Genomic DNA, 24,947 nt, shown 5'->3' with positions numbered 1-24,947 from the left:
GGCCATATGGTCCAAAAACCCTACAACCCGATTTTTAAACTATTTATACCCCACCCTATTTTCCAAGATTGTAGGTAAGCAAAATAAAACAGCCTAATACAATGCAGGATTGAAAACAATGGAAATAAGCAGGCTAAAAAATATTACCATATTGTATTCCTATGTCCTTTCTACTTTGCTCCAACCTTTCTCCGTGGATGGTTGTTTCTCATTCTTCTACCTAAGCAAGAAGAATCCTTTCCTATTTACCTTGATCCAGAATCTTTGCATTTTACATAAACCATTCTACAACTGCCTCCATGACCTTATTGCCTTCCCATCTTTATTGCTTTGACTTGCTTATTCATCTTGGCTGTTTATTCCACACACTTAAGGACACAGTCCCATTCTACATCAACTTAGGCCTGCCTTCCTGAGAGATCCCAGCAGTTGAAGTCAGCGCCAGATGTCTTTAGAAGTGCGCTGTAGAGAAGCCAGGTATCTGTAAAGATTGCTTAATTTAAAGCACACAGACACATCAACAATATATGCTTTTTGCAATTATATTCTTGATTTTATTTGTTATTGAACCAGTACATCTTATGCTTCATATACATATAAATGAAATTTTATTTCAGTTTTTGCCAGTACATAATATATTATCTTGACAATACTAGCTGTAAAAAACAAAAAAGGAAACAGAAGGAGAAGCTCCTAATTAGTCTCTTCAGATTGTTACCTAACTCCTTGAGGTCTGGACACAGAGTTATTGAAATAATAGGACCTGCCACTCATACAGAATATTCGGCCAGACTGCAGATTCCCTGGCCTGGTTTATACAACATCGCACATCGAAAAGAGGAAGGAAAACAATTCACAATCAACCAAGGGTGAAATAATGAAGACTCAAAAATACGTCTAGCTGTAGGTGTAGATCAGCCTAGAAATAAAGTAGTAGTGATGTCAAGGTGATGAATAACTGAGCATTTAAAGCATTTACAACCTTAGAAAGCAAATCCCAGGAGATGTTTCAAATTAGTGAGATATGCATATAACTTCTCCGAACTTTTTAGATGTCCCTGCTTCCCAGTTACTAGTGGACCAGGTCTCCCCCTGCGTTCAAGATTTGCAGGGCCATGAGCAAAGGGGAAATGTCATGAGACCACTCAGATATGCTCTAATTTAGCCCCACAGATCTAAAAGCACCAAGCCGTGGGCTCATACCAGCTGTGTGATTGTGTACAAATGCAGACCTCTAGCTGATATGAAAGATTACTGCTTCCACCTATTGGCATGACCAAAGAACACCTACTGTGAAATTTACAAATCTGAGTTTTTAGCAATACTTTTAAAGAGTCGCACAAAGTAAGTTTTGTTTTTTGTTTTTTTTACCCAGACAACAATGTAGGAAGAACACAAAAGTTAAGCCTTCCTAACCATTGGACCAGCTGGATGATTCACAGCGTAAGTAATGAGAAGCTTCGCTCTTCACTAACACTTGCTAGGAAGAGATAACAAGTGTATAAAGGAAGTAAACATGCTGACCAGAAAGTACAGATGCTAATTCACTTGAATTCTGAAATGTATTTTTGGAAATCTGCAGTGGCATTTTGCCTGCCTTGGTCAGATAGGTAGTGGCAGCTTTCCATTGTCAACAAACAGTCAATTAAGTGTCTGGGCTGTGGTTATATCCAAAGTGTCAAAATATACATAAAATTGGTGTCAAGAGTCAGTGCCCCAATCCACACAACCTCCTCAGAGGATTTCTAGAAGAACCCAAACTGTTCTATTATTGTTTTATGAGAAAATGGAAGGCAAGGGGTGGGGTTACACGTTCTAGGGACATTTCTTACACATTTCCAGTTTTAAATAATTGCAAAGTACCTTCATTGCCGGAAAGGTGGGGGAATCAGGGAGATTTGTAGTGTGCATTCAGAGTGAAACAACGGTGAGCTAAGTCAAACTGCACCATACATAGGTTGATACACAGACTGGTTACCGCTTCCCTTGCACCGATAAGAAGGGGGAAATAACATCTGAGGAAGAGTTGAATTAGTTCCATCATCAACATAAAATGACAAAGCAACCTTTCCCAGAGAGAGAAGGCAGCTTCAGGATTACGTCTTTAGGAATGGCTTTTCTTTTCCCTCCTTGTTTACTACACAAAAACAAGGATCAAGTATAATCGTCAGGGTTCCCTATTGCCTGCAGGCTCCCTGCCAAGATCATTCCTGCCATGCTAAAAAGGAGGACAGAAAGGGACCAAGTTCCGCTAGAAACCCCAAATCTGGTCAGCCTTCTCCTAACCAACACAGCATCCGTTTTTCCTTTCCACAGTGGCAATTATGAAGCAGAAGGTACACTCTCCCCTCTCCCATTCTTCTAACATTATCACAGGGCATTTCCCCTAAGGTATTTGCAGTCCTGTTCCATGAGAGAAAATTATGTGTACCAATGCAAATGCAGACATTAAAAACAAAAAAACAAAACAAAAAAAACCAGGAGGATTGTCCAAAAATCATATTCTGATGGAGGAGCTAAGGGCATCAGCTCACGCCCATCTGATGTGGATCCCCTTGAGCCTTGGTCATTGGTCCATTCTTCTTTCTTTAACTAAGATTCTTCAGAACTGGACCCACTTGGGTGGCTGGGAAGATTGGTTGGGAGCTGTGCTGGGGAAAAGAGAGCAGAAAGGAGTCAGGATGGGGACAGTCTTTGGTACTTGTCACAGACCTTTATTATATATCTCTTCCCCATTTCTTGATCAACATCTTCAAAGTGGAAGTTTTAAAAGCGGAAAAAAGCAAATCACATACTGAAACCGGTCTCTTGAAGCCCGTTCACATACCCCTATATTCCAGAATATCAAGGCAGAAAATCTCGCCATATCTGCTTTGAACTGGGTTATCTGAGTCCACACTGCCATATATTCCAGCTCAAAGCAGAACATGGCCATATAGCCCGGAAATACCTACAACAACCCAATATAGGAATAGTTTAATTTAAGGGTGTCAAATTCATTTTAATTAAGGTCCGCATCAGGGGTCCTCAAACTAAGGCTGGATACAGCCCTCCAAGGTCATTGACACTTGCTCAGGGTCAACCTAAGTCTGAAACGACTTGAAAACACACAATAACAACAACAACAACAATCCTATCTCATCAGCTAAAAGCAGGCCCACACTTCCCATTGAAATACTAGTAAGTTTACATTTGTTAAAATTGTACTGCATTTTAATTATTGTATTGTTTTTAAGTGTCGTTTCCACTACAAATAAGATATATGCAGTGTGCATAGGAATTCATTCATGCTGTTTTCAAATTATATTCCGGCCCTCTGTTTAAAAAGTTTGTGGATCCCTGGTCCACATCATACTTATGGTTGCCTTCAAAGGGTTGTTGAATCCATGGATACAGTGGGTCAACTATAATTTTTACATAGTGGTTGGTGCTCTTTAGTTTTTACCCAGTTTGGGTCCCCAGATATTACTGAATGACAGCTCCCTCCACTTTTGGTAACAGCCATGCAAACTGGGGCTAATGGGAATTGCAGCCTAACAGCACTGTGGCTCTGAGGTTGGGGAAAGGTTAAACATCACACATTTTAACATCACACATCATATCCACAAGCCTTATACCTACATTCAAATTCCACTGTCCTGACTAAACAGAACAAACAGCAGTCTTTCAGATTTTACAATGTAATAACTTCTGTCAGCTGTAATCATGATGTCTAATGATGAGGAAGACAGGAGTTGCAATCCAGCATCTGAGGCTGAATAAAATCCCACATTTTCTGCTTCGGACCAGAATATATGGCAGTGTGGACTCAGATTACCCAGTTCAAAACAGTTATTGTGGGATTTTCTGGATTGATATTCCGGGTTATATGGCTGTCTGGAAAAGCCCTAAGAGCCATATCAAGTGACATGGCAAGCTGTATTCAGTCCATGGGCCTCAAGTTTGACACAGGCATCTTAATCAGTTATGAATAAAATTCTTGGTTGCTTTAGATCAGGGGTCCACAAACTTTTTAAGCAGATGGCCAGATCACAATCCCTCAAACTGTTAGAGGGCCGGATTATAATTTGAAAAATAAAACATGAATTCCTGTGCATGCTGCACATACCTTATTTGTAGTGTAAAAAACACTTAAAAACAATAAAATAATTAAAATGAGGAACAATGTTAACCAATATAAACTTATTAGTATTTCAGTGGGAAATGTGGGCCTGGTTTTGGCTGATGAGATAGGATTTTTGTTGTTGTTATGTGCTTTCAAGTCATTTCAGACTTAGGTTGACCCTGAGCGAGGGCCGGGCAAATGACCTTGGAGGGCCGCATCCGGCCCCCGGGCCTTAGTTTGAGGACCCCTGCTTTAGATGGTGATCTGGAAGCTGATCACTCTGAGCCCCCTTCCACACAGCTCTATAAAATCCACATTGAACTGCATTATGTGAAAGTGTGGACTCAATTAACCCAGTTCAAAGCAGATATTGATTGTTGATTATCTGCCTTGATATTCTGGGTTATATGGCTGTGTGAAAGGGCCCTGAGAAGTGGTTCAGGGAGCTAGTTATATTTAGCATGCAAAAGAGAAAGGGAAGAGGAGACATAATTAATATGTTCAAATCTTTGAAAGGATAGCATATTGAGGAGGGAGCAAGCTTGTTTTCCACTGCCTTGGAGACCAGGGGGCCCTTTTGAACTGTCATATAATACAGACTATCAAAGCAGATATTCCACATGATGAGTCTACACTGCCAGATTATTTATTTATTTATTTATTTATTTATTTATTATTTGCTACATTTTTATACCGCCCCTCTCAACCCGCGGGCGACTCGAGGCGGTTCACAAGGCAACAATTCAATGCCAACAACATCATAAAAACATTTAAAAGCATTTACATATCAATTAAGACCATAACACATTAGTAAAAGCAAATCATTTCATTTCCAAGATAAAAACGTAATCCAATCTCATAGGCCAATTGTTCCATATTCCTATGTCCATTACATTGCCTTTTCAAATGTCTGCTCAAACAGCCAGGTTTTGACTTTTTTTTCAGAAAGTCAAAAGAGAGGTAGCTGATCTAATATCCCCAGGAAGGGCATTCCATAGTCGAGGGGCCACCACTGAGAAGGCCCTGTCCCTTGTCCCCGTCAAACGTATTTGTGATGCAGACGGAGTCGAGAGCAGGGCCTCCCCAGACGATCTTAACATCCTAGATGGTTCATATGGGGAGATGTGTTTGGACAGGTAAGTTAGGGCCAGAACCATTTAAGGGTTTATGGACTAAAGCCAGAACTTTGAATTGTGCCCGGTAGCAAACTGGCAGCCAGTGGAGCTGGCGCAAGAGTCGAGTCGCATCCCTGTGCGCTGCTCCTGTTAGTAATCTGGCTGCCGTCGTTGGACCAGTTGAAGCTTCCGAACAGTCTTCAAAGACAACCCCACGTAGAGTGCGTAATCCAGATCAAAGCAGATAATCTGGATTTTATACAGCTGTGTAGAAGTGACCTACGACACAGAGTAATTGATTCAATCTATAGGAAAAGAGGTTCCATGTAAAAATTAGGAGACATAACGTCCCTTTATTTGGAGTGGAGAAACACTAGTTACATGATCTGCCTGTCTTAATCCACAAACCTGCTTATTATTTGTTGAATATATTCATTTTAAAATACACAGACCATGATTGCTTCTCCACCTGGACATTCCTGGAAGTATCCTTCAGTGACCCTGTATCACATCCATAGCTAAACCCAAGCTTTTTACAGCTTACTTACCTTGATGCAGTGTTGAAGTCTCCCCACAAGTCTGTAGTGGCTGGAACCACAGCAGGCACAGACACATTTGAAACAGGATGCGGCAAGTCAAAGTCTAGCAGAATATCTGATGCTGTGAAAAAGCAAAACATTTGTTTATAACACTCCCATACTAGAACAATGTGGTACCTGCTGTGGCTTTCCAACCTGGCACAGAACAGATCTCACTACAGTTCAAAGGTGCAGCAGTTGCAGCCGTCTCTGGAGCAGTCATGAATTGAGCAAATTAGTGCAAAAATAGCAAGATGTCCCTTATCCAACTCAGAATTTCCCATTCTACTCTTGTTGTGAAAAGTGGGGCGGGGGGGGGGGGGGAGCACTAGGTAAATAGATGGAATATTTACAATAGAGAAACAGCAGAAAGGCAAGTTGTGGGGTGGGCTTATTCCATTCTTGACTTGCTGCCTGTTTTGACTGACTGTTTTGAGTGACAAAATTGAGAGCTGTTATCGGCATGCCCCTTTTATCATACCATTGGACACAATAAACTGTATAAACAGTGTGTATCACATCGATAGTCCGAAAGAGAATTATCAACCTTCTTCCAGTTTACAGAAAACTTGTCACAGGTGACCAAAAAGAAAGTATGTTTATTGTTTATGAGGCAAACTAAAAGCAAACACACTATGATATATAGAGAGTAACCTAACAGCTAAAAGTTGCTCTAAATTGTTAAATATAAGACTACATTGTAAAGCACTATATGTGGATTGTACATACCTCAAGAAACTATAACGTTACTCATTTGATAGTGGGAAGAGATGATCAGGTGCTTGTCTGCTAATGTCAGAGATATACACCCCATGATCAGAGGTATATCTATACCTCTGATCCATAGTCATTATACTACTTCCCTCATGGGCTAGATGCCCCGAACAGAAATGCCTTTGTTATTAGAAAAGCCCACACTGTTGTCTCATTCAACCACTTGGACCCACTCACAGAGAAGCTGGGCTACAATCCCAACACAGCAGGATTCAAAGCTTACTGGACCTCACTAAGCTCACTGTTTGCGTGGAGAAAGCCTACCTCTGCTGGTAGGCTTTGCCGCTTTTGAAGGACCCAAGAGTATTGCCTTTCTCCAGATTCTTAGCAGCCTTCTACAAGCCTGTTATACTAGTTATTTATTATGTATGTAATTGAGATTGCTTACTTTGCCCCTACACTATTATTTACTTACTTAGGCGCTTCCTCGTAGTCTGAGGATGATGGTCCTCCAATACACTATACTGCATGTGTATATTGGTATGCAGTTTTCCCTTAACTCTATGTTGTTTGAAGTTCTGGGAGGGACTACAGACCATGTGACCCAGATCTGAGAGTGTTCAGAGTGAGACTCCATTTTATAATCCGTTTGAATCTGAAGTCAGTTAAGTTGGTTGATGTCGGTTAGTGTCCGTTTGTGTCAGAAGTATAGTACAATATAGTTAATGTTTGCATCAGTTGATGTATGAAGTCAGTTGAGTATAGTACAGTATGTTGCAGTGAGTAGTCAGTTTATATTAAGTCAATGTTCAGTAATGCATTAGACTGAAGAGCATGTTAGTTAACATGAAACCAATAAGCAATGTACCTGTATGCTAATACATGAAGCTTGTAAGTAAATCAATTAGGTTAACTTTTAACAAAGACTACTTATTTCTGGTCTCTTGCGAGCAATATATTTTATGTGAGAGTAGGGGTTTTTTTGGGGGGGGGGGGGGGAGTGAAATAACACTTCTGAAGATCTGCTATATATTTTATGCATTGGCATATCTTTGTTCCTAACAGTTCAAAGAGAAAACTAGGTATATCAGCCTAACAGCTGAGAAACCTAAATTGCCTTGAATGAATATTTGTGGATATTTAATAATAATAATAATAATAATAATAATAATAATAATAACTTTATTTATACCCCGCCACCATCTTTCCAAGGGGACTCGGGGCAGCTTACATGCGGCCATGGCCATCAATACAATATACACAATGTAACTCAAAAACACAACAGAAAATCAAAAAATAAAATAATCTAAAATACAAAACCAATGTATATAAGCGACACAACAATATAAAATCAAAACATTACAACATTAAAAATGATCACCATGGGCAGGGCCAAATTCAAAGATTAAAATTTTAAAACACTGGGAGATAGGGCAATGTAAAATATCATGGAGGGGCTCTGAGAGATGAGGTAGGATTTAATTGCCCAGCAAGAAAATGAAGTGCTTCTGAGAGCATTTTATGCAGAGTTTGGTCAGAGATTATCATGTAATCAATCATTGAAGGCAAATTGGAATAGCCAAGTTTTCAGGCTCCTCCTGAAGATTGCCGGGGGGGGGGGGGGGGCTTTCCTAATATTTCTGGGGTGCGAATTCCAGAGCCAAGGGGCCACTACAGAGAAGGCCCTCTCCCTCGTCCATTGAGTAAAAGATTGACATAAGCGAATATTTAATTCTTCTCAGGAAGATCATAATTTACTAAAGGCAATGATCTCTAACAAGGTTATTCCAAAAGGTTATGATTATTCCAAATAGTGTGAATGTCAATTAATCTCCAAAAGGGTCATGCTTCCAAATAGCTATGGAGATTTTTGGTTTTCCAAGAGTCTTGCCCTTATCCAGATTCTTACATAGCTCTTTGAAAAAGAAACAGAGCTCAGACCTAGGCCAAATGATGCTTTGAACAATTCTCAATATCTGGTGACAATACAAAGAGAAAGGCAGCCAAGAAACGATCAGTACAACAAGGAGTCATAGTGTGGCAAGATGTACGAACCCACACGATCTCTTTGATCAGCTGGAGAGGCCCTGCTCGCGCTCCCACCTCCTTTGCAGGCATGATTGGTGGGGATGAGGGAGAGGGCCTTCTCGGTGGTGGCCCCTTGACTCTGGAACTCACTTCCCAAGGACATCAGACATGCCCCAATGCTGGCAGTCTTTAGGAGGAGCCTGAAAATGTGGTTGTTCCAGTGTGCCTTCCGAGAATAAGGAAAACTCTCAGCAATATGCCCTCAAAATGCACTTTACCACTGATTTAGGACTGACTGCGTTCCTCATCTCTTTCTGAAAACCCTATACCAGTTATATCCTACCTTGTTCATGCCCAGCGTTATTTTTTAAATTTTAAATTATTACAATTGGCACGGCCATTGGTTTTAAATGCTTGTTTATTGTTTTTTGTTTATGTGATTTATATTAATTGTATTGTATTGTTTTGTTATTGCTCTTGTTATTGATGTACTGTGGGCTTGGCCTCATGTAAGCTGCACCGAGTCCCTTGGGGAGATGGTAGCGGGGTATAAAGTATTATTATTATTATTATTATTATTATTATTATTATTATTATTATTATTATCTACTCTGAATCCAGAAGGTCTCTGGAATCATGAAAGTGCTTTGCCTTCACACTCTTCCTGTGTTTCTTTCAACAATATACAAAGCTATGCAAATAGGTTCTCATGTTCTAGATGACAGTAAAAACTTGGTTTCAACAAGAAATGATACTGAAACAAGGGATATTTTGACTTCTAGTTCTAATGTATAGCTTCTGGGGACTGGTTTATACAATGCTTTTTTCAAGCACTACTTTAAAGCTAAAACAATGTCCAAAGGATTCTTCCAGTTTTCCTCCCTTGATCACACATGGCACTTACCTGTGTCACCTACTGTGCTGGATTTCAACACTGGTGGAGGTGTCACATGATTAGAAATGGCAGTTGAGGAAGGAGGAGGAACAGGAGGAGATGCAATTTTGCCCCCAGGAGGGGGCGGGAGCAGGCTTAGTCCCCCTGATCCAGTTGTGCGCGGCTTGGGTTGCCCACCTCTTTTGCTTGGCATATTCTGTAAAGAGAAACATGTACTCAATAGGAATCTCATAGATTAACAATTCACCATATAAAGCACTGGGCAGGGTAGGAAATGAGGCCTATGTGACTCTCACCCCAATGTTTAATTTAATAGTTTGTCCTTCCTTAAACCCGAGGTCAAGCTTGGGACGATTGTCTGTCTCTTGTGATTCCTTAGAGATTTCGGACTCTTGTTTCACCCACCTATATTGAGAAGGGGAAAAAAAACCAGAAAGAGTCCATACAGAGAGAAGAGAAAACATTGATTACAGGGGGAAAATCAAAACACAAAAGTATCCCTTCTGTCCATCAAGTATCTTTCCTCCAAAGAGTATCCCAGGGACCTTCCACACAGCCATATAACCCAGAATGTCAAGGCAGAAAATCACACAATGCCTGTTTTAAACTGGGTTTTCTAAGTCCATACTGCCATATATTCCAGTTCAAAGCAGATATTGTGGGATTTTATTCAGATGTGTGGAAGGGGACCCAGCAAGATATGGCACAACAGCAAGTATATTAAGGTGTCTGTTCAGATCTGGACCATAATTATTGCCCAACGAGTTCAGAGGTAGCTTCGGCAAATTTATCCTGACGAAGCCTCACAACTTGCGAAAGTGGTTTAGTTGACTGAAAGCAGTTGGCACAAGATCATCCAGTTACCCTTTCCAATTTAAATACTTAACTATCTGGTCTACATCCAATACTCTAAACCAGAGCTTTCCAAACTGTGTGTCATGACACTTTAGTGTGCTGGCTGCAGTGTGAAGGTGTGTCGCACAAATGTAATGAGACACCTCTAAGGCCCCTTATTTTATTTATTTATTTATTATTTACAGCATTTTTACCCCGCCCTTCTCAACACCCCCCCCCCTCCCCCGGCTAACATAGGCAGCAATGCAATGCCACAATATCAATAACACCAGTATAAAACCCTAAATACATGAAAAGTTAAAAACAGTAACAATTAATTATATCATCACACAATCACATAATCACATATCCGTTTCCAATTATCGTAACAGTCATCACGTCCAATTCCATGTCCAAAGTGCTGCTGCATCCACTAGCCAAAGGCCTGGTTCCAGAACCACAATTTTAGTTTTTTTCCTGGAGGAAAGGAGGGAGGACGCTGATCTAATCTCGCTGAGGAGCTAATTTCACAAACGGGCGGGGGGGGGGGGTCACCACTGAGGAGGCCCTGTCCCTCATTCCCACCAGACGCATTTGCAAAGGTGGTGGGAATGAGAGCAGGGCCTCCCCAACAGATCTTAGACCACAAAGTGGAACGTAGAGGGAGATACATTCGGATAAGTAGGCTGGGCCGGAACCGTATAGGGCTTTATAGGCCAAGACCAGCATTTATAGGCCAAGAACAGCACTTCTACAGATTATCTGCTTTCAACTGGATTGTAGATAACCTGTCAGATAACCTAGTTGAAAGCGACAAAGTAAATTATCTGCTTTGATAATCTGGATTACATGACAGCGCAGAAGGGGCACCGGGATTGTGGCGCAGCTGGCTGAGTGTCAGCTGCATTAAGATCACTCTGACCAAAAGGTCATGAGTTCAAAGCCAGCCCGGGTTGGAGTGGGTTTCCAACGAATTGTGTGTAGCCTGTTGTCGACTTTTTGCAAAAGACAGTTGCATCTGTCAAGTAGGAAAATTAGGTACCACCTTATAGTGTGGGGAGGCTAAATTAACTGATTTATGAGGCCATAAAGAAGACTCCAGCAAAGCATTCCAGCGGGGAAGCATGTGGGGAATGCGGAAGTGCTTCATCAGCGTCGCAGATGGACGATGAAAGCGACAGCTCCCCTGGCGGCCAGAAAAAGTTAAATAGCCTCTGTCTGTATATGTTTGTATGTCAAAAATTGGCACTGAATGTTTCCCATATATGTGTACACTGTAATCTGCCCTGAGTCCCCTGTGGGGTGAGTAGGGCAGAATATAAAAGCTGTAAATAAATAAATAAATAAATAAATAATGAGTCTATGCAAAATAAGCAAAAAAATCATATATATTTAAGAATATAAATGCAAGGTTTTCATGAGATACGTTGTGTCTCCATACATTTCATTATTAAAATTTGTGTATATGTTTTCATTTCTCATAAGGGTCTAATTGAACCACTGGTGTTCTAGTAAAATTGCATCACTGTGTTGTGAAATGATGCAAGTCTAAAAAGTGTGTCACCAACATGACATGTTTGGAAAACTTTGCTCAAAACTTGGAATGATTTGCTGCAAAACCCTGCTCTAAAATCTCAGTTTGGGTGGGAAATGACTCTTTTTAAAAAGAATACTCCATGGAAGAGTGTTTCCCCTTTCCTTCTGAAAAACTGTACAGCTTCACAGAGCTGAAGAGACTGTCATGAGACAGAAAAAAATGAGAAAGGAAAGGGAGAAGAGAGGGAGTAAATGCAAATGAAGGAGGACCACACCCTGCCTGTAGCTATTTAAACACACGGCACGGGCATTTGGGGGGGGGGGGGGGTCCATTCACACTGTATACCCTATTGCATCATGCAGGATTCCCAACCTAGCTAGTATGGCAAATTCAAATGATATCTTCAACATCACATAGACAGTTATTTCAGTCAAAATCTGTATGTGTTAAGGAGTCAGTGGAAATGTGCAGACAGAATACCTAGCCCCCACATCTTGGGGAAGCAGCCACACCATCTGTGCCAAGGCAGCCTGTTTCACCACTCTTTAATGTAGGGAAAGAGAGTGCTCTCTATATGGATCATTTTTACTAATTCAAACATTATTAATTACCTCTACTGCAAGAACTCAACACAATATATTCAACTTAAAAATATATAGTAAAATGATTTTATTTATTTATTTACTGTATTTATATACCACCTTTTTCACCCCTGGGGGGGTCTCAAGGCGGTTTGCAACTTACTAATGGCAAAAATTCAGTGCCAACATACAGTACACAAAGAAATCATAATAAATAATTACTACATATAACTACAAACTTAAAATCAATTAAAAACCATTAATGACATACACAAAACTAGCAGTTTGAATTAAACCCTGAAGATCACAAAATGCCAGTGCAGATTATTATTTATTATTATATACAGCATTTATATTCCGTCCTTCTCACCCTGAAGGGGACTCAGAACAGATCACAGAACATGGCAAACATTCAATGCCGTTAGACATACAGGACAGACACAGAGAAAGAGGTATGTGTCTCGGCATTTTTCCAACTTTGGTGTCCTGGATGAGCAGTAACATTATGTAATATGTTTCCAGAGACAGTGCCTTCTGCTTAGAAGACACATAGCTGAATAATGTATTGCTAAAGACTGTAAACTGCATTAAAGGGCAACCATCAAACAAATATATTACAGCAGTCAGCATAAAAAGCAAGCAAGAGGAGAGGAAAAAGTTATCTTCCGTGTGCCCTTAGAAAATTTGATATATCCCACCCCCAAAGTGCTTTGGACCCAACCTTGCCAGCTGAAGAAAAAAACAACTAGCAGCTGAAAAGTTTAAAGGCCATGAGTATCGAGATGCTGGACTACAGCTTAACAGGGAAGCACATGCATTACTCTGGAATCATGTGCATGACCTGCAATCTCCACTGCTGAGGCATCAATGTTTGGAAAAGTTCAATTCTTGGAAGTTCTGCCACTGGAAAAAACTTGGGCAGACTGGGGAGGCAACTAGCAGCAGATGAGGCACCGCAGTTCCATTGTGGCCCCTGTAACTTTCTGTGATTTATTTTAACTGAAAATTGCTTATACAACTATGGCAAAATTATACTTCAAGCCCTCGAAACAAAAGAAATTTACAAAATGGGACCTAGAGCACACTTTATTTATCATTTTTATTTATATCCTGCTTTATCTCTCTAAAAAGAGATTCAAAGCATCTCACAGAAAAGCCAATACAATATAATTTAAAGGATAAAATATAAAAAAACATTAAAAATAGAATAAATCATTAACAGTATGAAAAATAAACAATTAAAGTCCTTAAAATCAATTTAAAACATATTCATTTAGCTAAAACCACACAGCATGCCTTGGCTTGATCTTTAAAACATGCTTCTTTAAAAGCCTGCCTGAATAAAAAGGTTTTAGCCTGCTCACCCTGGCCTAGATGGGAAATGATCAGATGCATATGATCAGTGCATAAAAATGTTACTAGAGGGTACAGTAAATAGGAAACTTACTTGAAATGATCCTGCAGGGACACATTGAAGTCAAAGGCATCCCCTCTGTCTCCAAAGCCAATGCCGATAAAAGCACTTCGTCCTGACAAGGAAAGAAGAACAATTAGTTGAGAGAGCAAAGATCCCCACAAACACAAAGATAGTCAGATATATGGACTAGAGCAGCTTCCATTAATCCAAGAAACTACAGACTCCCTCTTGCAACGGCAGCCCTTTTATTATGCACTAGCTGTACCCGCCACGCGTTGCTGTGGCCAACCTTCCCTCCTTCTCCTTTCTTTCTCTCCTTCCTTCCCTCCCTCCCTTTTTTTCCCTTTTCTCCTTCTTTCTCTACCTATTTCCTTCTTTCCCCTCTCTTTTTCTTTCTCCTCTTTCTTCCTTCTCTACCTATTCTTGCACTGTAACTCGCAGCAGTCCTCCTGACTGATCTATCAATCTCTACCTAATCTATTTATCTTATTGATCTGGAGGATTGCTGGGAGTTGCAGTCCAGAAATAGGAAATAAGAAATGTGTACAGATTGGGATACTCTCAAAGAAATCCAAGGAGAAGCAAGCTTGCAGCTTGAAAGCAGTGCATTTGGAACATCCTCCTCCCCTAAAGGGGATGCTGGGATCTGTCATTTTTGCACATGCGCTGTATCGTCATTTACCTTTTTGGGGGTTTTAAGTCCTTTCCGCTATATTTTGGGAGGGTTTTATGAGTGATGGTCACTCGTTGGTCTGTTAGGGGTGTAGTGTCCAAATTTCGTGTCAATTCATCCAGTGGTTTTTGAGTTATGTTAATCCCACAAACAAACATTACATTATTATTTATATAGATTAATGGCTGTGCTCTCTTGCATCATTTGTCTTTTGTTTTTCTGTTTATCAAAATGCTTAATCCTCCAGGAGAGGGTGCTTGCCTTCTCTGATGTTTTGAACTTTTTGCAGAGGGTTGGGAGGTTTTAGCCTTTAACAGCTCTATTAAAGTAAAGCAGTTGTGTTTGCAAAGTATAGTAGATGGAATGAAGCAAGGATCTGTTAGGAGGCGATGAGAGAATGGATCGTTGGGAGTAAATGCTGATTGGTGGAAAGTCTGAAGGGATGTTGCAAAAGACTGCTGAGCTTGACAGCTGTTGGGGTTACAGTGAAGTCCATTCGAGTGAGGTTTAGGGATTGAGTTTGTAGGGTTTGAGAGAATAGAAAAGTTAGGATCAAAGCTAAAATCAGTTAGGAGATAAGTGAAAAACCTCACAGTTGGTGGCAGAGATGGGAAAGATAAGCAGGAAATCACCCCATCCCACCCCACACAAGAGTGGTCAGAGATATGCCACAAGAACATGAAACTTTCTAGATCTTGCTGGACTGCAACTCTCATTATTTTTCACCCTTGGTTGCTATTATTGTTGCTATTATTATTATTATTATTATTATTATTATTATTAGAAACACAACAAGATGAGTCCACAGCAAACAAGATCACTCTGCTGGCTGTTGTATTGGATCACACGTTGGACACTTCCCAAGTGTTAGGACAGTGTGATGTATCAGCGAATAACGCGTGCAGATTCCAGTAAGGTGGCCTTCTGCAGCTGGCAGATGGTAATTTTGTCAGTGTCAATTGTGTTTAAGTGCAGGCCAAGGTCTTTAGGCACGGCACCCAGTGTGCCAATCACCGCTGGGACCACCTTTACTGGCTTGTGCCAGAGTCTTTGCAGTTCGATCTTTAAATCCTCATATCATGTCAGCTTTTCCAGTTGTTTCTCTTCAATCCTGCTGTCACCTGGGATTGCAACATCAACAATCCATACTTTGTTTTGTAACACGATCGTCAGGTCAGGAGTATTGTGTTCCTAAACTCTGTTTGAATTCAGAAGTCCCAGAGTAGTTTGACTTGTTGATGTTGTTCTTGTTGTTATGTTGGCTAGGGCTGAAGGGCCCTATGGAGAAACATATCCCTGCTCTATGGCAACAAAACCAGATTAATGCTGATACCTCTCCCATTATGTAACAGAATTTGAAAAAAAAATCTGTTTAGAAAGCAACACATTATAATATTCCCCATATACACACACATATGCATATATATCCCCAGCAATCTGTTGGTCATTCAACCCTACCCAAGTATCAGAATCCTTTTAAGGTCCCGCTGTTACAGTAGAGAAGCAATAAAGCCTGTCTCACCATTGCCATCTTGAATCCGGATGACGAAGTACCGACTGGAATCAGTCACCGTCTCCACAGCAATGCCAGGATATTGATCTATTGGAGCTTGGGCAAAAAGCTCTCCTAAGCAGAGACAAGAGGAGCACCACATGCATCACTCAAAAAAAGTTAATCTCAATGCGGTTATTGAAAACATGTTTAAAAAAACAAGAACCACCAACTTATTCAGGCACAAGCACTATGATCTCATTTTTTTTTTTTTTTTTTTTTGCTGTTCGTATTTGTTGTGAATTGCTGTGAGTCACCTTTGGGCTGAGAACAGCGGTATATAAGTAAGGTAAATAATAATAAATAATAATAATTTGCACATAATCATCTGTACAATTTTCATAAGCACTAAGGATACATCTTAGGACCCTAACACACAGCCATATAACCCAGAATATCAAGACAGATAATCCACAATATCTGCTTTGAACTGGGTTATCTGCATTCACACTGTCATGTAATCTAGTTCAATGTGGATTTTATATAACTATGTGGAAGGGGCCTTAGTGAATTGACGGGATGCCAGTAGCAATGTCTGAAAACATCAAAGCAGCCATTTTGGATATAAATTGCTAAACAAACCAATATTAGTTACAACACAACTGAACAACAGAAAGATTACCTTTCATTGATAAATCTTAACTCACACAATGTAAGTGAGAAGAACTTTAAAATTATAACTAGTCTATATTTCTTTCAATTGGTTCAATACCTTAGTGGAAGCTAATATACTTTCTTTGCTAAATGCATGTAGGTATTTCTACAGGATATGGATGTTACAAGATCAATCATCAAGTTAATAATACAATTTTATGGCTTCTTGCAAATAAAGGATTTTTTTTAAAGCGTAAAAAATTGTACAGAATTTACATTCCAAGATATACTTAGCGACACGTGTGAATTGTTGTTGCCTCCCTTTTCACCAGAAAGTTAGAAGTGGTTGGGCAGCTATTTATGCCTTCCATACACACAAGGATTGGCTCATGACATCTGAGGCACCCGCCTCAACCCACCCACCCATCAAAGTCAAGATGCATAGTACCCAAAAATAGGTATATATTTTTCGCACATGAGGCAGAAAATCTCACTAGCACTTCTCTTTTCCCTGGCAGCTGGGAAAAATCAGATTAAACTACTATGTTATGCCCATGCATAACAATTAATAGGTCAATCACTGGTTGGGGAACAAGCTACCTGCCACTAGCTCTCTACATAGCTAGAACACCAGTACCTGGAGCAAGTTATATAGGAGCTCAGCAAACAGGGTGAGGCAAACAGGCGAGAAGTCAGTCCCACTCTATTTTGCTTTGGGGAGATTTCACCTGAAAGACTGTGCCCTATGCTGGGCACAATTCAAGGACGTGTTCAATTCAAGGGTGACCAAAATGATAAAAGATCTAAAAACCAAGCCCTATGCAGAGGTGATGGAGCTGGGTATGTTTAGATTGGAGAAACTAAGGAAGAGAGGAGGCATGTTGGCATGTTTAAATATCTGAAAGGATGTCTCATTAAGAAGGGGGCAAGCTTGTTTTCTGCTGCTCTAGAGACTAGAACACAGAGGAATGAATTCAATTGCATGAAAAACAATTCCACTAAACATTAGGAAACACTTCTTGACAGTAAAAGTTGTTTAACAGTGGAATATGTTGCCTCAGAGAGTGGTGGAATCACCCTTTCTGGAGATATTTAAACAATGGCCATGTATCAGGAGTACTTTGATTGTGTGCTGCTGCATGATAAGGGTTTGGACTGGATGGCCCTTACAGTCTCTTCTACCTATTATTCTATGATTTTAATTAATGGTGCTTCTTCCCTCTGTCTAACATTTGGACCAGTTTGGCATTTACCCAAAGTTTACTACTACTATTACTATGTTTATTTGTACCTCCTTTTCCCCTTCTGGATTGAGATCCAAAGTGGCTATTGATGTGAACAAGTACCAAATAGGATACCACTTAATAATAATACTGTATTTCTTTGATTCTAAGACACACCTTTTCCCTATGCAAACATGTGTGTCTTAGAATCAGAGGTGGATCATATGTATGTTTGATGGTGGTGGTAGTAATGAAATTAAAACACATCTTAAAATCAATGGTGTCTTAGAATTGAAGAAATATGGTATGTAAGATAGCAGGGTTTTTTTATCGTGTCAGAAGTGACCTGAGAAATTGTAGCTTGCTTCTGATGTGAGAGAATTGGCCATCTGCAGAGGCACTGTCCAGGGGACACCTGAATGTGTTACCATTCTATGGGAGGCTTCTCTCATGTCCCTGCATCGGAAGCTGGGGCTGACAGACGGGAGCTCATCCTGTCTCGCAGATTTGAACCACCAATTTTCAGGTCAGCAGTCCAGCTGGCACAAGGGTTTAACCCATAGCACCACAGCGGCTCCCAAGGACAACAGTGAAGACACAAGAGAAGTACATGCTGTGATGCTACCATAGATATTGTTCCAGAATATATCTGAGTGCACCCTGTAACACAGTTATCCTCAAATTCTGATCTGGACCTGTGGCACTTTAGTTCATGACCATTAGTAGCATTGACTTGGAATTATGGGAGCCAACCTCAAGAAAGTTTGAAAACCATTCTCATAACATCACTACTATCTTTCCTGAAACACGTAGTCAACCTTGCAAATTCCTCACCTGAAACTTTGTCTTCTAGTTTTATATAGGCTACTTTGCCTTTAGAGGTTATGCGAAGTCGTCCTGTCCAATCTGGCTGATCCAGTTTCCAGTCAGAGGCCCTGCAGATAAACAAACACCTCCAATGAGAAAGCCCCCTTCTCTCCACCCGAGGAGGATTAGCACTTTACTAAACATTCTGACTCAGATAATGGAAATCTACCGCAGAACTGTTGGCCTGCCACAAATTGCATAATACTTTAATGTTTTAACTGTTTATTATTATTAGATTTATTAGTTAATGTGTCCTAAATGTTTTATCTGTACTTAAAATTTAAATTGTTGTTTTTTTATTGTTCATGATCTGATCCATTTGTTATACTTTGTCAGCATTGAACGTTTGCCAATTTTTAATGTCGTAAACCACCCTGAGTCCCCTCAGGAAGATAGTGTGGAATAAAAATAAAGTTTTATATTATTATTATTATTATTATTATTATTATTATTATTTCCTGCTGATTTCAGTTCAATCCTGGGTCACAAAAGGTTGAGTTTATCTGTTCAAGGTAAAGAGTTGAGGTGCATGAGGCCACCCAAATTGTGGACCTTTTTGCTTCCAATGCTCCACAATACCAACAGAGTATGGGAATGATCAGCATCTCAGCCTAATCTTTCATTTCTGCCTTCATCCACCATGCTTCCCAGTTTGGTGCTGAGAAAAATCAGAGCAAACAAAAAAATGGCTGTTGTTGTTAAGCACTGCTTTCCAGTTATTCTCATTTTGGTGTGAATTATATCATCAGTTTCACAGCACCTTAAAAAATAAGTGTGCCCTAAAACTAAAAAAAACCCAATAATGTCCTTGCAATGTAAGGCATATGAACAATAAACGAGGAGAGGGAGGAGGGAAATTAAGATCCTCCAGGGAGGCCCTGCTTTCCGTCCGGAGATTAAGATCCTCTAAGGAGGCCCTGCTTTCTGTCCCGCCACTGTCACAGGCACGATTGGTGGGGATGAGAGACAGGGCCTTCTCGGTGATTGCTCCCCGACTATGGAACTCCCTTCCTGGTGAGATCAGGTCGGCCCCCTCCCTCCTGTCCTTTAGAAGGATGGTAAAAACTTGGCTGTGGGACCAAGCTTTTGGTATAGGGCAATAAAGCGGCAATAGGAAAGATGACCAGGCCAATTAGATTTGACGCGGATGACTAGGACGGTTTTAAATGGTGTATTTTAATATTTTGATAAATGTTTTTTTAATGTTTATGTATTGTATGTGAATTTGTGTCCTGGCATTGAATGTTTGCCATGTATATGCTGTGCTCCGCCCTGAGTCCCCTTTGGGATGAGAAGGGCAGAATATAAATATTTTAAATAAATAAATTATTTTAAAACAACAAAAACATTATGAGCATGGCAGAATAAAATTGGAATGATACAAGCCCCAACCCTTATCAGAAATGAAAAACATGGTTCTGGTCTTGAACCAGTTAGCTCTTTTATTATAAATTATCTCATGAGGCATTTGTGAAGATCAATCAGGGGAGAAAACCATTTTAAAAAAATGGTTCCTTGGAGAAAAGGTAGAATACAAGTGTCAGAAATAAATCATCAGATCCAAAATAAGAGAAAAGGATGCTGTTTGAAGAAGTAACCAGTTATGTTCCATCTTCACTATTCCTCTTTTTTCATGTCAGGAGCATCAGCAGCTTGCCAAAAGTAGAAAATTCCAATAATTTCTACATTTGTTTCAGAGCTTGAAAAGGGACACTCAGGACCTTGTAACAGAGGTACTTGTTAAATTCTACATTCTAAGAAAGAGTAAATTTAACTGAATTAAAGTGGTCATTGGCTCATATGTTTATATGGATGCCCACCTTGATTTGTCTAAACTCCACACTGGCTGAGTCTATACTGTACATCTCATCATTGCTGTGGTTACATTATTTTTCTAGTCCATTCTAATTTTTAGCGATATTTTGATAACCAGCCATTTTATTTTGGCTTTAGAATAGAAGATCCTAGGCTTCAACAGCAGATTCTATCCACATTCATGAGACACATTTCTTGAGGTAAGCAAAAGTAATTGGCAAACTTCCAAACTGGACCAAATTCTTCAGGGTATTCTGCATTGCACAGTTTTTTACATCCCGTTTTCTACATTGTTTTAAGCATCCTCCTTGTTTATTATTTTAAAACACTACTTCATATGTATTTCACAGAAATCTGGGAGATGACAAAATGAGCAAGTTGTGTGTTTTTCCATGCTCCATTTTAGATTAGAAAAGCTAGGGCGTGAGAAGCATCTTCATACTTTTCCAGATCACCACTTCTCCAACAGTATTTGCCATTGACATTCAGACAAAGCTGATTCCAAAAGCATTTCAGCCTTGGATGCAGGAACACACAAAAGGCAGCGTGAACCTGACTATTAGATACTAATAACACTTCTGATTGCTCATTTCTTGAGCAAGCAAGGCAGAATAAAGCATTTCAGGCAAACTGAGTCCATGTGTAGTAGGGATCAAGAGAAAAACAAACATCACTGCTTCAGAGTATCCACTTTCTAGTCCTCTCTGCTCATCTCCCCAGGACAGTCTGTGCCGATGTACATGCGGGAAGATAATCCCGTTCCCTCTGTGCTTGTTAGCAAGAAGATAACAGGCAGGAGACAGGATTTGTCACTAATGAAAACTGCACTAGGATGACTCAGAGCGCGTGCGTAAGTGCACACACAGAGAGCGCAAGAGAACAGAGAGAGAGGGGAGAAAGGTTTAGAAAACAGAAACATGTTTACATCTTTCCTTGCTGTTCAAAAAGCGACAGCAAGAAGCAAATCCACCTGGGCTTGCAATGCTGGACAAAGGAAAAGAGCAACCATCAAAGACAGGAAAAGCAAATGCATGACATTCTCCATTTTAACATCGTTGCCGTAAAGGATGTCGAGGCACTTCTTTCTGGTTTACAAAAATACAGTAGGAGCAAGATGTCAGGCAAGAATAATAAAAGACAACTGCCTCTGCTTGCTATTAAAACAAGGAGGGCAGAAGCAGAGGCCCAATGGGTTTCCCATTAAAGAGAGAGAGAGATACATGAATGCATTCATATTATCTTCAAGAATTCCACTTTTTATTCCAGTCTCTGTCTGATCATGGGTTACTCACTCTACATCAGCCCAAAGATTTCAGAGAAATTACTGGGAGCAGAAAGTGGAGGTACTCTGGTGCTTAATTGGTGGGTTTACATATTTGGCAGTAAATCAAAATCAAGAGTGACGGCTGGAAGAGGAAGCAGGATGGGCAGAGGTAGCCAACTAGCCATGGATTGTCCCTGGCACCTGAGAGGTTAAAAGAAGAGAAAGGAGTGCTCTTGGGACCCATCTACATTGCCATATAAAATGCAGATCGTCTGCTCTGAACTATATGGCAGTGTACTCAGATATTCCAGTTCAAAGCAGATAATGTGGATTATCTGCTTTGATAACCTGGATTATATGGCAGGGTAGAAGAGACCTTGGTTGGGCCTAATGCAAGCCAACAACCATCACCGGCTGTTTAGAGTCAAGGACTAAGACACCTCCGTTGGGAAAGGAAGGTCCCTTTAAGAACATCTCGAACACCCAGTCAAGTTTTAGACATTTTAGAAGGAAAGAGCAATGTAACATTGACATTCATGAAACATTTTCTCAGAATTCAAATCTATTTGCTGCACTTAGGGCAAATTCTACATTGTAGAGTTAATGTGTTTTGACAGTGCTTTACCTGCCATGGCTCAATGCGATGGAATATTGGGATCTATAGTTTGGTGAGGCACCAGCACTCCTTGGCAGAGAAGGCTGAAGATCTTGTAAAACTACAGTTCCTACAATGGATTTGCAGTTTGGTGAGCACCTGCCCTCTTTGGCAGAGAAGACTAAAGAACTTGTAAGACTACAATTCCCACAATATATCTGTAGTTTGGTGAGCACCTGCTCTCTTTGGCAGATAATGCTAAAGACCATGCAAGACTACAGTTTCCATAATGGACTTGAAGTTTGGTGAGGCACCTGCCGTCTTTGGCTGAGATGGCTAATGACCTTGTAAGACTACAGCTCCCAAGGCCCCATAGTATTGAGCCATGGCAGTTAAAGCAGTGTGATACCACATAAATCCTACCATGTAGATATGGTTTAGGACAATAGTATGGAAAGTGTTGCCCATGGACTGGGGCAGGTCCCTAAAGAATGTCATACAACAAGGAAACAACTGAATTGTTAAAGGCTTTAAAACAGAGAATCACTTGGGTGTTGTGTGGTTTCCAGACTGTATGGCTGTGTTCAGGGAGATAGAGCGGAGATAGAGATAAATTAAGTGTATTATTATTATTATTATTATTTTCTCCTCCCATTTTGCTTGCATCTGTGACTGGAATCTTCAGAGGTCTGTTGGAAATTAGGTAGATATATTCCACTTGCTTGACCACCATCAGATCCTCTAAAACAGTGGTTCTCAACCTGGGGTCCCCAGATGTGTTTGGCCTACAACTCCCAGAAATCCCAACCAGTTTACCAGCTGTTAGGATTTCTGGGAGTTGTAGGCCAAAAACATCTGGGGACCCCAGGTTGAGAACCACTGCTCTAAAAGGTGCCAGCCAGATGCAGGCGAAACGTCAGGAGCAAATGCTGCTAGAACACATTGGCCATACAGCCTAGAAAGCACACAACACTCCAAGGAAACAATTGTAATCAATAGGCATAGTCATAGAGTTGGAAGAGACGACATGGGCCATCTAGTCCAACCCCCTGCCATGCAGGAAAAGCACAAAAAATGCCTGACAGATGATATAGATAAAATACATATATACCAAATCGCCAATGTAAAGTCATGTTCAACTCAGTCCGCATATGTGGTCACTCCCTTTGGTCTCTAACCAGTCTCAGCCATTATTCTGGAATGCTTTGTTCCGTAACCAGGATTTCACTAGCCTCCTGAAGGACAAGAGGGAGGGGGCAGATCTAACCTCGCTCGGGAGAGAGTTCCATAGACGAGGGGCCACCACAGAGAAGGCCCTGTCTCTCGTTCCCACCAAACGCGCTTGCGAAGGTGGTGGGATCGAGAGCAGGGCCTCTCCGGAAGATCTTAATGTCCTTGATGGTTCACAGGGGAGAATACATTCGGACAGGTAAACTGGGCCCGAACCGTATACGGCTAAAGGCCTTGAAAAAAACCACAACTCCCAGGATTCCAAAGCACTGAGCCATGGCAGGTGAAGTGGCGTGTTTTAACCACATTAAGTTTTTAGTCTAGAGCAGGCATGGGCAAACTTGGGCCCTCCAGGTGTTTTGGGCTTCCAACTCTCACAATTCCTGGCCTCAGGCCCTTTCCTTTCCCCCTCAGCCGCTTAAGCGAAAAGGAAAGGGCCTGAGGCCAGGAATTGTGAGAGTTGGAAGTCCAAAACACCTGGAGGGCCCAAGTTTGCCCATGCCTGGTCTAGATGCACCATTAGGCACCACTAAGGCCGTACTGGAAACCCTGAAGGCCCAGAAAGGGGAGGAGGGTGCCTGTGTTTTCCCCTTTAAATCCCTGCTTGTTGTTGTTGTCCTTGGGTTCCCCCTCCCGGCCTCCTCCCGTGTCCAAAGCAGGCCCGCTGCTTGAATGAATGACTCAGGAGAGGCAAGACTGGGCTCACCCGCCTTCTCCTACCTGTAGCCCCGATTGGAGGCCCGCGGGGGGATCCTGTAGACGCTGATGTCGGGCTTCACGCAGAGGATGGACTCGTACTCCACCTCGGCCGCCCCTCCTGCTCCTGCTCCTCCTGCTGCTGCCGCTGCTGCTGTTCCCGCCGCCATCCTCTCAGCTCCCAGTCGGCAGGCAGAAGGCGAGGGAGGACGGGAAGGAGGCGAAGCAGCCACAGCGCACTTCCAACCGCCACCTTTGTTCGGGGCAAGAAGAGCCAGCCGGGAACGAGGCCGCCGGAGTCCTGGCGGCGGCCATCTTGGCCCCTGGCACGCCCTTACGCGCTTACGTCACCGCCGTCGCCATCTCAAAGGCCCCCTATAGCCCTTCAGAACAGAGTGAAGACTAGCAACCCGGAAGCTGTCTCTTGATAGCGACTCTATTTGGAAGTCGATAGCACTCTACGCTGAGGCAGCCATCTTTGGCTCTGGCAAGTCATGCGTCAATATGTAGGGACGCAATAGAAATAGCCAATCGCGTGGATTAGGGGCGGGATTCTGCTAGAAGTAAACAACGGAAGGAAGCAGAGCGCAGTCTCGCCTCGTCTGTTTTTCGTCCACGATCAGAAATGGAATAG

The 24,947-nt window shown here is 41.3% G+C and overlaps 1 protein-coding gene across 2 annotated transcripts; it reads right to left on the bottom strand.

Moving 5' to 3' along the window:
- Window positions 1-531: 531 nt before the first annotated feature.
- NECAP1 (NECAP endocytosis associated 1) lies at window positions 532-24,648 on the bottom strand. Of its 2 annotated transcripts, none has more exons than XM_060777987.2 (8): window positions 24,338-24,648; window positions 18,681-18,781; window positions 16,000-16,104; window positions 13,835-13,916; window positions 9,732-9,840; window positions 9,445-9,631; window positions 5,769-5,880; window positions 532-2,646 (listed from the first exon to the last, which is right to left on the bottom strand). In XM_060777987.2, exons 1-8 carry the CDS (start codon window positions 24,481-24,483, stop codon window positions 2,589-2,591), a joined length of 900 nt encoding a protein of 299 aa, XP_060633970.2. In that variant the 5' UTR covers window positions 24,484-24,648; the 3' UTR covers window positions 532-2,588. The 2 variants fall into 2 exon arrangements, with proteins under 2 accessions (XP_060633970.2, XP_060633971.2); XM_060777988.2 differs by having other exon boundaries at window positions 532-2,651; window positions 24,338-24,647.
- Between the last annotated feature and the right edge of the window lie 299 nt (window positions 24,649-24,947).

Source organism: Anolis sagrei, chromosome 5 (assembly GCF_037176765.1).
Source record: "Anolis sagrei isolate rAnoSag1 chromosome 5, rAnoSag1.mat, whole genome shotgun sequence".
Classification (NCBI taxonomy): domain Eukaryota; kingdom Metazoa; phylum Chordata; class Lepidosauria; order Squamata; family Dactyloidae; genus Anolis; species Anolis sagrei.
The sequence above is the reverse complement of the archived record's forward strand: the minus strand, read 5'-3'. Positions and strand labels throughout refer to the sequence as shown.

Bases quoted from the DNA above. Each gene is read 5' to 3' on its own strand.
- NECAP1 (XM_060777987.2), bottom strand. From the start codon at position 24,483: ATGGCGGCGGGAACAGCAGCAGCGGCAGCAGCAGGAGGAGCAGGAGCA. The intron at 9,632-9,731 runs GTGAGAGTCACA...TTCTCTTTACAG, and splicing joins CTATTAAATTAAACATTGGG to AATATGCCAAGCAAAAGAGG. The intron at 5,881-9,444 runs GTAAGTGCCATG...GCTTTTTCACAG, and splicing joins CAGCACAGTAGGTGACACAG to CATCAGATATTCTGCTAGAC.